At 38.6% G+C, this 13,577-nt stretch overlaps 1 protein-coding gene across 1 annotated transcript in view; it reads right to left on the bottom strand.

The window, feature by feature from the left end:
• Positions 1-13,577, bottom strand: part of LOC149321949 (slit homolog 3 protein-like) — a 602,937-nt gene that overhangs the window by 143,233 nt on the left and 446,127 nt on the right. The window contains exons 15-16 of the mRNA XM_089520445.1: positions 13,190-13,340; positions 11,317-11,391 (exon numbers count right to left, since the gene is read on the bottom strand). Coding sequence (XP_089376571.1) covers positions 11,317-11,391; positions 13,190-13,340 — 226 coding nt within the window. The remainder of the gene's footprint in view (positions 1-11,316; positions 11,392-13,189; positions 13,341-13,577) is intronic.

The following is a 13,577-nucleotide window of genomic DNA, read 5'->3' as shown; positions in this document are numbered from 1 at the left end:
AATTGTTACACATTCATGCACAAATACACACATACATGTACCCATATTCTTTCCTCAAAATGTAATGTTTGGGCACAGAGGAACCATTACATTTGATTGCTTTATTGGGGGGGAGGGGTTGCCAAGAAATCCTGAAATGCATAAAAATCTTTAAATCTCAATTAGCAGGGGGGGGGGGACTTCTGAATTTTTTTATTCTCTCATGCAAAAATAAAACACAGAAAGATTTTCATCCTTAGCCATAACATATAAATGCCAGTGAGCTGTAACAACACCCTCAGAGGCCAATTTTCCAATAAATGATCATCATAATCATAATCATCCTCAGCTTCATAGCCAAGAAGCAAGGAATCAGTGAAGCACTGTCAAATAATGTGGCAAGTTCCAAATTGTATTATTTTTGCAACAATGTTCATATCTATAGAAATTTCCTTCAGATAATTGTTTGGAATTGCTTTCGGAGTACCCCTCACCACTGGAGCCACAGATGTTTCCTTCTTCCAGAGGCAGTGAATCTCCATTTGTGTCCCTTTCTTCCCACCCCTTGCTTTCTGTTCTGCTGCCCCCAGGAATTGCCACATCTATAATCCAAACTATCCCCTCATCAGTTATGTATTATATATTATGTTCCAATTGTTTATCATTTTGAATCTTAAATGTCCCAGAAGATTTTTACTTGACTATTTTCAAAAAAATTTTCAGGCTTATGTCCCCACCAGCTTTTTGCACACAGTAAATTATATTTTTGCACAATGTACTATTGCAGCCAATTTATCGTGGTATTATTTACGTATATTCAGTCTTGCTACATGAAAAACATAAGGTGATCAACAAATTCATCTTTTTCTTTACATAGATCACATTTACTGTCCATAGTTTGTTCCCCAATACCTACCTCAACACGATTTATTTGAAACAGCTGTTCTGGAGCTGCAAATATAAGTCCTCTAGTTTATGTTTTTTTCCCTAAGTGTCATGTTCTGTAACTATTTCCTGATGTTCCCTTTCTCAACCTTTCCTTCTATAGTTTTTTTATGGGTTTTTTGGGTTATGTGGCCATGTTGTGGAAGAATTTATTCCTAATGTTTCACCTGCATCTGTGGCTGGCATCTTCAGAGAACGGTGGCATGGAGATGTGTGGGGTATATATACTGTGTGACCCTTGGTTGAGAGGAAGTGATTTACAGTTTAATCTCTGTGTTGGTCTGTTGGTGAATTGCAAGACCTCCAGGTGCCTATTTAATTAGTGATCCATTGTCTGCTGGGAAACCTCCTGACCCTGGGTGAAGTTCATTTGCATGTGCTGAGTCTTGGTTTTGGTGTTTTTCAGGACTCATAGCCAAACTTTGTTTACTTTTAGGGTTTCTTCTTTCTGGCTGACACAATCTGCAGGGTAAAAATACCTTCCCTTTATCATACATTAAAGGAGTCACAGACAGAATAGGAAAACCTGTGAGGAAACACAACCTCCAAATGATCTACAGACCAACCAAATCTGCATTCAATAAAGGACATTAGACACACTCTTATGGCAGCAGGAGTTTACAGCATACCATGCAGCTGTGGACAAGTCTACATAGGGACCACCAAATGTAGTGTTCAGATGTGAATCAAGCAACATGAGAGACACTGCAGACTGGGCCAGCCAGAAAAATCAGCAGTGGCACATTATAAACCAACCTGGGCATAAAATGCTATTTGAAAACACTGAAATTCTGGATCATGCCAACAACTATCAGGTCAGAAATGCACAGGGAAGCCATTGAAATCCACAAACACCTGGACAGCATCAACAGGAAAGAAGAAACCACACAGATTAACATGTAAATCACTTTCTCTCAGCCAAGGGTCAAATACTATATACACCCCACAAACTTCCATGCCAGCATTCTCTGAAGATGCCAGCCACAGATACTGGTGAAACATCAGGAATAAACTCTTCTAGAACATGGCCACATGGCCCGAAAAACCCACAAAAAACTATCTTTAAAATTGACAATTCCTTATCCCCAGGCTTAAAATCTAAATAAGACATGACCCAAAGAAAAAGGGTGTGGTCGAGTGGAAATGATGTCCAGCAGTTCCTCACTGCAGTCCTTCCTCATCAGAGGCCATCACAATGGCAGTTGGAATGGAGGGAGCAGCTCTCACCACCCACCAGGATCCAGGTATCATGAAATCAATGTCTTTTGTGTGCGGAAGAGCCTTTCAAATAGTAGAAGGGTACCCCCGGATTGAAAGTAAGCATGGTGTAATGATTTAAGTGCTGGACTATGACTGGAGGCTAGGGTTCGATTTCTGCTCATCTATTAAGTCCACTAGTGACATTGGACAAGTCACATGCTCTAAGCCTCAGGGGAAGGCAGTGGCAAACCTCCTCTGAACAATTCTTGCCAAGAAAACCCCATTACATGTTTGCCTTAGGGTTGTGTATGTCGGAAACAACTTGAAGGCACACAACATACAAACAGACATACCTCTGGATTGAACTTAACACTGGAGTTTGCAGATAACAAAAGTATCCTGAGGTATCCAGGCAAATGATTCAGATGTTTGAATACAGTTCTATTATTTGCCATTTTATATAAGGGACATCATTTTTACTATGCTTTGCATATAATGGGATTTGAGCCTCCACATATTTTGCTATCCAACCCAGTGGATACCCAGGGCCCACTATAACTGCCAATATGCTGCACACAGTCCAAACTGTCCTGAAATTGTTTGGCCCTATACTTTTGTATAGGTGTCTGGCACATCAAAAGCCAACACAGAGTAGATTTTGGGATTTATCGGGTGGCTATCTGTACATAAATCAAAAGAACACTTCTTATGCCTGCCATAGGCTGAGATCTTTAAAGTAACACATTCTTATTTGTTGCAGGATGTGCTCAGGTGGAAATGTTTAATTTTAAAAGCAATAATTGCACCTATTTTATAGCAGGTAATATGATAATGTGTAAAACTGTCATTGGTTCCAATTCCCTAAATTCTGCCAATATTTTACATGAGCAGGGATATGACATATATTTTTTCTAGGTTTGTGAAATATTTTCCAGATGCAAGCAACCAGCATTGCAGTATTGTATGCAGATATTCTTTTCCTACTAAATTCTTACAGTTCACATTCATTAGAGCCAGGCATCTAATGGCTTTTCAGTATTCATGATGAGCTATCATGTAAATTTGTACCAGGGGACTTCTTAAAAGCAGCCACAGTTGACCCTGAAATCAATTGTGTCAATGAATCCTTTGGGCCCACTTAAACACAAGACTTATTGACAGACAGACAAAGGCTCCAAGTGAAAGCTGCCCATATATACTGTTACAGCATACCAATAATGTTTCTAAGGTGTCATACTGAATAGGCCTTGATTTGCCTCTGTTGCTAAGGTGGACAGAGAAAATTGGAATAGCTGGTATGGTTTAATTTTCACAGATAGTGCTAAATTAGCATGTTGCCATAGTAAAGATTACAGGTGTAACAGACCTTTCGTCACACACACCATAAGCACTAAAAACTGCATAAACCAGTATGTAGAATACTGACTATTCTTTTTCAGCATCAAGTAGACATTCTCTAGACTGCTATTTCAGTGAAATAAAACTTGAACATCTCCTAAATGGTGCTGGGTCTTAAACTCAGTACTTCAAATACAGCCCTATGTCTTCTCTCATTTCTCCTTCCATGTTTTCATAGAATCATAGAATTACAGAGTTGGAAGAGACCACCAGGGCCATCCAGTCCAACCCTCTGCCATGAAGGAACTCACAATCAAAGCACCCCCAACAGATGGCCAACCAGCCTCTGTTTAAAGACCTCCAAAGAAGAAGACTCCACCACACTCCGAGGGAATGTGTTCCACTGTCAAAAACCTCTTACTGTCAGGACATTCCTCCTAATGCGTTCCTGTAGCTTGCATCCATTGTTCCATGTTCTAGTCTCTGGAGCAGCAGAAAACAAGTTTGATCCATCCTCAATGTTACTCCCCTTCAAATACTTAAACAGGGCTATCATATCACTTCTTAACCTCTTCTCCAGGCTAAACATACCCAGATCCCTAAGTCTCTCCTTGAAAGCATGGTTTCCAGATCATTCACCATTTTGGACACGCTCCAACTTGTCAACATAGTTTTTTTTTAATTGTGGTGCCCAGAACTGGACACAGTATTTCAGGTGAGGCCTGACCAAAGCAGAATAGTGGCACTATTACTTCCCTTGATCTAGACACTTCTAGTTACTTCTATTGATGCAGCCTAGAATTGCATTTTTAGTTGCTGCATCACACTGTTGACTCATATTCAACTTGTGGTCTACTAGGACTCCTAGATCTTTTTCACATGCAGTCTTGTTCAGCCAAGTGTCCCCCATCCTATATATATGCATTTCATTTTCTCGAACTAAGTGCAGTACATTACATTTCTCACTGTTGAATTTTATTTTGTTAGTTTTGGCCCAGCTTTCTAATCTATTAAGGTCATTTTGAATTTTGACCCTGTCTTCTGTTTTCTTCTTCTGCTACTATTTCTATAATTTTACATGCTAACAAGAGTCTTGTTGTAATGCAGTTCCATGTGTAGAGATGGTTCTAGAATTAACGCTTTGTGAGTTATCTGATTAGAGTGCCACAGTTCAAATATACTGAGAAAATGATGATTAATGCATTAAGCCCCATAATCCTGCAAAAGGGAAGAGGGAAAGGAAGAGTGTCTGGTCTTAACACTTGCTCCCAGTTTCATAAGCCATGGTTTATGAAGCTTCAGGTTATCATTAGAGGCAGATCACAGTTAGGTTTTATGCCATGAAAAGCATCTCTTGTAAAGTACACATCTCTTATATGCACAAGATCACATCAGACCAGGGGGAATATAATATTTCATTTTTGATTGTCTGGTTCTTCCAAGATTTATAACACAACTGTTATAAGTGAATCTGTTAGACCACATGAACATCCCTCTCTGCTTTTCAGTTCTTTGAAAAAAGCACTGTTTGTACATTGTTTGCACAAACTTTTGACTTAAAAATATTTTAAATAATATGTTTATACGCATTATTATAGTTTCTTATGGTATTCTGTAAATTACTTCTAGCAACCTTTCTTATATGTTAAATAAAATCCTAATAACCCCCACTATGAGCCAGGACAGTTAAAGCGATCTCAAATTGGATTATTTCTGCAGTGTGTTTTGGACCAGTATTGACACCTTCAGGAGGTATTTCAAGGTTTGGGCATCATCAAACTCTCTTAAGTAAATGCGCCATATCTTTGCTGATGATATCTGGAGAATGTCTCCTCTGAAAACCCTAATCCCTGGATAGGAAGATAAGAGAGGTGCTCCCTTCAGATATTTTTAGCAAGTCTTTCAAGGTGACAACCAACATGTTGTATGGGGCTCATTAGTAAATAAGGACTGCAGTTCCTTAAGAACAGGTATAATATTGGTAATCAAAGGGATCTTGTAGGACCTTTGAGACTAACTATGCAAAAGAGGTTGCAGCATAAGCTTTCGCTGATGTGGCCTACATCCTCAAATGCATGGTGCAATGTGAGTTCATCTAAGACTCTGTTCAAGCAATGACAGAGGGAGTGAGGCTACTGTGCTGCACCCTTCATGTCCCCCCGCCTTTTCCAAATAGAGAACAAGTGGGCAGGGCTATGATGAACTAGTCACATAACACAGATGAATTTGGTACCGTGTGGAATTTTCAGTGTTTTCAAGGGCAGCCACTGATATGACAGCTTACACCAGTAAACATAAATCTTTCTAGAGTGTGGATCACCATAGAAAGGCTAACCATATTCATGAAAAGCCATTTTGAAGGGAGCCAGCATGGTGTAGTGATTTAAACATTGGGCTATGACTTTGGAGACCTGGGTGCAAATCCCCGCTTAGCTGTGGAAACCCACTGGGTGACTTTGGGTAAGTCCCACTTTCTCAGCCTCAAAGGAAGACAAAGGCAAAAGCCCATCTGAACAATTCTTGCCCAGAAAACCCATCATAGGTTTATCTTAGGGTTGTCTTTCAAGGTGACAGCCAACATATTGAATGGGGCTCATTAGTAAATGAGAATGACTTGAAGGCATATAACAAGAATCACAATTTAGAAAGTAAGTAGTATTGCTAATAAATAACATTGCCCTAAAAAAAAGAGGAGTGCAGTACATTAGTGTCATTATGCAAACCCCATGAAACAGTTTATAGCAAATCTGTGTCCAATCTCTTTTGGTTTTGAAGATTATATTCTGCAAAACTGAATTTGGAATTTTAAACAAGAGCTGGCAGACAAGGGAGATTCATGATTTTTAGGAAAGAAGACTGTAAACAAAAAAGTGGTTTCCAGGCAAGTCTCTGCTTGAACATTGAACTGCATGTGATATCTTCTTTTGTAATGGGGCAAAACAAAACAAAAAACAAAAACAAAAACACTGCCACAATGAGAACTTTCTGCTTGCTGCCATTGGTATTAAATCTGAACCAGGTAGTTTTATGATGAACTGCAAGGCTATTACCTCTTGCTGCTAGAGTGCAGATATCTGAACTACACCTGTACTCTTAGTTTCTTCTCTTTGCCAAGAGTAAAGCATCGAGAATTACTGCTTCAAAAAGATATAAAATACTAAATGGGAACATTTCATGCATATTGAAAATCAATCCTGCTTTGAAAATCAGCATATAAAAGGAGACATAACCAGTTCCAGATTATTACAATCTTGCATGAAATACATAAAATATGAAGTATATTTCCATAACTACAACATTAAAGGTGCATCAAACATCAGCATCCTGACATATATTTTCCATTCTAGGTTTGTGGACCCCACTTTAGACGTAGATGACTTCTTCAGAATGTTATGCATAGAATTCCAGATTTCCAAAAACTATGTAAATTGTTCTTATTTTGTTTTTGTTTTTAACCAAGCTCTACTAAACACCACCAGACACACTAGTTGGACTAGAGTTGAGAAATGAGATCCAAACCAGTTTGGAACTGAGACCTTGCATAGTCAGAAATGAATAGTAAGCACCAGATGTTTAGTTATTCATGGACATGGGAAAGGAGAAAAAGAGACATCCGTATATAAATATACTAGCTATATGGTTTCCTCTCAATTTAACTTTGGGCAGCAGGTACAGGCAACTCAACGTTAGCACATTATGAATTTGTTTCAGATGTGAATGTAGCGCATCAAGCTCAACAACATGAACAAACAAGAACTAACTTGCTATATATACTACATTCCTTTTAAAAGTTCTACTATGTTCGTATCAAGTAATCTTTTTTCAATGATACATATATTTTGCACAATACAGGAGACAAATGAATTGAAAGATCCCACCACATACGTATTAAAATATTCATGTATAGGAATAATATATTTTAAAAGTATATATTCTTTTCACCATGAGAAAAGGAAATTGACAACTGTCCTGAGCTAGACTGGAATCACTCCAGGCCTCTCTCTGCAAGATTAGTTGGATATCAAGACAGGCACAAACCAAGAGTGAATAAGATGATCTTATAGAGACTTACTGGATGAAATGTGTGTATACAGAAAGCTCACTGCCCTGCAGCCAACAGAGAATCCTCTTAGTAGTGGGTGGACTAGGTTTGTCAAACAGAAAGTACTTTGTTGCACATCACAACCAATAAGAATGAACCTTATTCTATTCTTAAGGTGAGGACCAAAGAAAGTGCCTTTGTCCAAGGGCTGCTGACCTATGCCTATTTCTCAGAACATACTGGATGCTACTTCAACAGGCATCTCAAGGGATGTTGGATGCTTCTAGCCTAAACCATAAGGAATGTAGATATGCTGGTATAGTCAAATATTACACATGGAGCTGCTGCTCTTTCTTGTTTGCATCAAAATATATGCTATGTAATAGGCTAGTGGTTTTCTTTCTTTCTTTCTTTCTTTCTTTCTTTCTTTCTTTCTTTTGTATGCCACCTTTTTCTTAGAAGGGACCCAAGGTGCTTCACTGGTAAAAAGCATCTCAAAAAACATTACAATAAAAACATCAAAAAACCATATAAAACCACATAAAATATACAAAAACTAAAAGGTATGACCATCACACACACTGCAAACAAAAGCCAATCTAGCATGATTATATGTTAACATGCCTTCTTAAATAAAAATATCTTAGCTTGCTGATGAAAGGCAAGCAGGGAGGGGGATAGCTTAGCCTCCTGTGGGAGGGAGTTCCAGAGGGTGGGAGCAGATACTGAGAAGGCTCTCTCTTGTGTCGTCACCAAGCGAGCCTGCGATGGTGGCAGGACTGAGAGACAACCTTCTCCTAAAGGTCTTAGGGCTCTAGCAAGTTTGTATGGGGCATTAAAGTAAAGGTAAAGGTTTTCCCTTGACGTGAATGTCTAGTTGTAGCCAATTGTAGGGAGTGGTGCTCATCTCCGTTACTAAGCCTAAGAGCCAGCGTTGTCCAAAGATGACTCTCTGGTCATGTGACCAGAATAATTGTACAGAATGCTGTTTACCTTCCCACTGAATTGGTACCTATTTATCTACTTGCATTTGCATGCTTTTGAACTGCTAGGTTGGCAGAAGCTGGGACTAGTCATGGGGGCTCACCCCTTCATGTGTCACTAGGACCTTGAACTGCCAATCTTCTGTTAAGGAAAATGCAACATGGGATATACAGTAGAAGAAATAAAACATGTATGTGAAAGTCACTATGACTAAGCAAAAGCAATTAAGAAGCCACACAGGTGAAAAAGCTAATGTAATTTAGAAGACTTGAATGTCAAGGACAGAATTATAGAATGTACAATTGGAAACACCTGAGATTCATTAAGTGTACAAGGTGAAATGATGAAACTCTTAAGTACTGTATGGGTGGAACTATGTGAACCAATCAAAATGGATGTACACGCCCACTGGGTGGAAACTGACTAGTGGGTGGTGATTAACAATGGCTATAATAATTGCTATGTTTGCCAATGTATTTTGTGGGTAGTTTGGGTAGTTGTTGGGTAGTTTGGATAGTTGAGTAGTTTAGAGATATATTGGAGATTGTAGAGATTGTGATAGTATTTGTATATAGTAGAATAAAGTAGATCTTTTATATAAGACTACTGAGCTGTCTGGTGTCTTGGGTGAAGATACAAGTGTCAGCAGAATCCTGGAGAAGTTCGGAGACATCTGAGGAAGAAGAGTGAGAAGGCTTGGAGAGTTTGTCAGGGTCTTCAGCCTATTCTCTGAAACTCTGCTGCTTGGAAGAAAAGCATTAACCACTGACCAAAGCTGGTCAGCTCTGCTGCATAACAAGGTGGTGAGTTAGAGCCAGAGGTGAAGAGCAACAACTCCCATCATCCCTGACACTTCTGACCTTACAATCATCAGAACTGGGGTCTTAACTCAAACAGTCTAGACCTAAGCCATGTCGGGTTTTATAGATCATGATCAGCACTTTGAATTGTGCCTGGAAACAAACCAGTGAAGCTGTTTCAACAAGGGACGCTAATCCTACTAGATCCTACTAATCTTTTTAGAACACTGTTTTGTCTACTGGACTGCCAGGCTAAGGTAAGGAAGCCTCAACATCTTTGTGCCTACTTGATGTCATTCTGTGCCCACATGCATGTATTATTATTATTTTTTTTTTTTTTGCATAGTTCTGCAAATTGCTGGCAAGTTTCTCTGGTAGTGAGGATCCCCTCCTAGCACAGCAATTAGATAAGAACAGCTGTTCAATCAAAGAAATCACTGCTGCACTTTTAACAGGGAATCCAGTGATAACTCTAAGTTATAGCAAGGTCATATCCAAAGATGGGAGTTACAGGATACCCAGGGCCTAAACACATCTTCTCCATTTTCTGATATAGTTTATCTGCTAGGGCTATTTCCAAAACTAGGCTTGAAGCCAAACTGAAAGGGATTCAGATTCATTAATAAATATTTTATTACTAACAGCTAGAGTTGCCAGATCTCAGGGTCTGCCCCAAGTCTCCAATTTGCATGTGCTATTTACAGGCAGGAGATGAGGATGCAAGGAGGCAAGGGAAGCTGAGGCCTGAAGGCTCCTGGAGACCATCACCCATCATCCACCAGTCCCACCCTTCTGCTCTGCTTTAATAACCTTGCAGGCAGAAGAGACTGTAAGGAGGCAAGAGAGAGGAAAGCACCTCTGGTTTATTATTCTTATTCTTATTAGTGTTTAATGATGGTGGTATTTTGTTAAGGGATGAGGGATGGAATTTTAGTTGTATATATTATGTTTTGTTTAGGTATTTTATTTATTTGCTTATGCAAATCGTTTATGTATTTTATGTAATTGTTTACGTAATTTTGTTTAATGTTTAATGATGGTTGTATTTTAGTTAAGGGATGAAGGATGGAATTTTATTTATTTGCTTGTGTAAATAGTTTGTGCATTTTATGTGTTCTTATGTAATTTTGTAAACTGCTTTGATCTTTTTTGAAAGGTGGTATATAAATAAATTTATTATTATTATGCAGGGTCTGCATTTTAGATGCGATCAGCTCCAGGTAAGTAGAAAGGGATGTGTGAAAATGTCCAGCTCAAACTAGTAGAGCATTGGATTGCTAAAATATCCAATTGATTTGTTGCTGCAACTTGTAAAGACTTGTTGCTGCATTTACTCAGTCACTTCCTCCTTGCCTCCCAGTGCCAGGACTCCCCCGCAGCTTTGCTCAGAGCCCATCTTCTGGCCAGAAGAAAGGAGGCTAGATTAAATGTTTCTTATCCTATTTTCCTAAGTAGCTGAAAAGGATAAGCATCTTGATCTGGGAACTGCCCATTGTTTGTTTGTGTGTGCATGTTCTAATAATAATAATAATAATTTATATTCCGCTTTTTCTCAAGGAATCAAAATGGATTACAACAGTATAAAATAACACAGGATACAGTTAAAATTATAATTAAAAAAGAAAAATCCCCAAACCCAGCCCACCCCCCAATCATAATGACAAGCTTTGAGCACCTGTTATACTTAATGTATAACAACACTTTATGACAACACCAGTGGCCATCTCTAGGTCTCAGGTTTTGGCCTGGACATCAGGGCTTGTGATTATTCTAAACTAGCAACCCTATTAGCAGCTCGTGTTTCGTCTGGTTCCTGTTCACACTGAGGAATTTTCTATTTTGCATGCTGAAGTCATGTGTTTTCTTTACTGATTTTTTACTGTGAACTACTTAATAGTATAAAGGATTCTGTGTATGTTCATTTGGAAGAAAACTGTACAACATTTGAGTGGATCTTATTTGAATGTACATCTGTTTGCATCTGAGCCACTATGACTATATCAGCAATTAAAAAGAAACAGAACTTACATCTTTCTTAGGCTGGGTAGCTTCTTGAATATTCCAGTTGCTTCCAGAACAGAAATGTCATTGTCATGTAAACGCCTTAGAAGAAACAACAATAAAATCATGTAAAACTAAGTCTACAGAGTTAGACATACCTACATAGCATGTATATCTTTTGCACAAATAATAACAACAAAGACACAGATCACATGCTGGGAGAAAGGCAGGATATAATATAAAACAAACAGACAGACAGACAGACAGCATAGCACTGTGACAAGGAATAAAACCCAAATTCTCCCACAACTATGAGTTTACTGGACTATCTTGGGTCAGTCACTCCCCACACTTTAGCTACAAAAAAGGATTGTGATGAGGATAAAACTGGAATAAAACCATGCACTATGGCTTAAGCACCTCGGAGGAAAGGCAGAATGTAAATCCATCAAAAAGCAATTTTTTTCTATCACCCTTGGATTAAGACGAACACTAGCCCCTATCTAGAGTAAACTTACTGAAATGTTAGTTATGGCTATCAAGTTTAATTCTTCCCAAAGAGTAGGATTAATGTTGGGTTTGGCCCCCTATTTATAATATTGATCTGAATATCAGACAAGATATACTGCTTAGTTTTTAGAATTTGTCATATAAATAATCAGATTAATATATTATTAATTGTTCAGAAGCAATCCTTACTGAAATGTTGGTTATGACTACCAAAGCCATTCTTCCTAACAAGTCAGGCTAATGTTGGTTTTAGCCCCCTATTTATAATATTGATATGAATTTCAGACATAAGACATACTGCTTAGTTTTCATAATTTGTCAGGTAAATAGTCAGATGAATCTATTGTCATTGTTTGGAAGCAACCTCCAAATGTGATAAATGTTTTGCATTTACAAATTGATTGGTTAATTTAATTATTCTTTACAGAATTCCTTTGCTATGGCTATGTAAATATTTGTCATATAAATTAACATTCTGAATAGCTGTATTTGAATATAAGCATAAGCTCCTGAATTTGTCACACACCACACTTCCTATAATTTAAAGCTGCACATTCAGCGCAAGCATTTGGTGTCCATGGGCAGTTCACAGGGCTCTGGCAGATGGGGAGGGTCCACTTCTAACATCTGGGTTTGGCCCTTTTATTCCCCTCCCCCTTTTAGTTGGTGCTCTAAACAACACCAGATTGCTGGGTCTCGCTGCCATTTTAATTTCCAGCAGTGGTGCCAACACAGTGCCATTCTGACACATTGTGGGATATTAATTTCCCAGTTATCTGGCACTGATTGGAGGACTGCTATTCAGCAACTTCAGCCAAGTGAGCCCACTAAAGGATGCCAAAAACAGTGGGGGGTTCACTAGAGGGCACTTTGAAGGGACTACGAATATTTCTTTTAAAACAGGGTTGACAAATTTGATCAGCTTGGATGTCAATTCCTGTCCTGAAGATCCATCATGTGTTACACACCCACACCCACAATGAAACTAGAAGTGACTAGAAATCCATTTCAGGTTTCACCCCCTTCTGGTGTTTTTTTTAACCAAAAAAGGGACAATAGCCACTTTTGAAGGCGAACTGCACTTCCTATAGGGTTCCAGAACTGCTCCCTGCCCCTGCATATGAAAGCAAGCCTTTTACTTAAAAGAATCTTGAAATCAGAAAGCAGGTGTGAGTACAGTTATGAAGTAATGAGATTTATTGTATATATTACTGATTTTTACTCCAAGGTAGCACTCAAAACCTAAGGAGACAATATTGCAGTTGTATCACAATGCCCTTTGAAACCTTGGATAACATCTAAGCTTGGCTAGCAAAAAAACCCCAAGCAACTCAATTACTCCAGTAGTTGAGCATTTTGTGGTCTTTTTTTCCAAAATCGCCACACTTACAGGTCTGTTGTATATTCTGGGAGGTGACTAGGAAGTTGAGTGAGCTTTTGGTTAGAGCAGTCTACAATTGTTCCCTCACAGCGGCATTTTTCAGGGCAGACCAGGTCCATGAAGCATTCCCCAGTGAACTTACTCCTGTAGTCCTCTGAACCTGTAAAATTTAATATTTCCAGATAAATAAGTGCACAGTGAACTAGCCATCACAAATTACTTCTGGAGAAGAGAGTACTTCTGTTTCCTTGGTGAATCAAAAAGAATGAACTGAAATCTTTATTTTGTCGTGAAGTGGCTCCAGCAATTTACTCCAGTGTAATTCTAAGAGACTGCAGACATGTCTCTTCTCTTGGAAAACTTTTCCAATCCCTTTTTACCTTTCAGAAAATATATT

The sequence above is a fragment of the Sceloporus occidentalis genome, unplaced genomic scaffold (assembly GCF_023333645.1).
Source record: "Sceloporus occidentalis isolate IW3139 unplaced genomic scaffold, rSceOcc1.0.p SCAF_1, whole genome shotgun sequence".
Lineage (NCBI taxonomy): Eukaryota > Metazoa > Chordata > Lepidosauria > Squamata > Phrynosomatidae > Sceloporus > Sceloporus occidentalis.
Note: the sequence above shows the minus strand (reverse complement) of the source record. Positions and strands in the feature narration are given on the sequence as shown.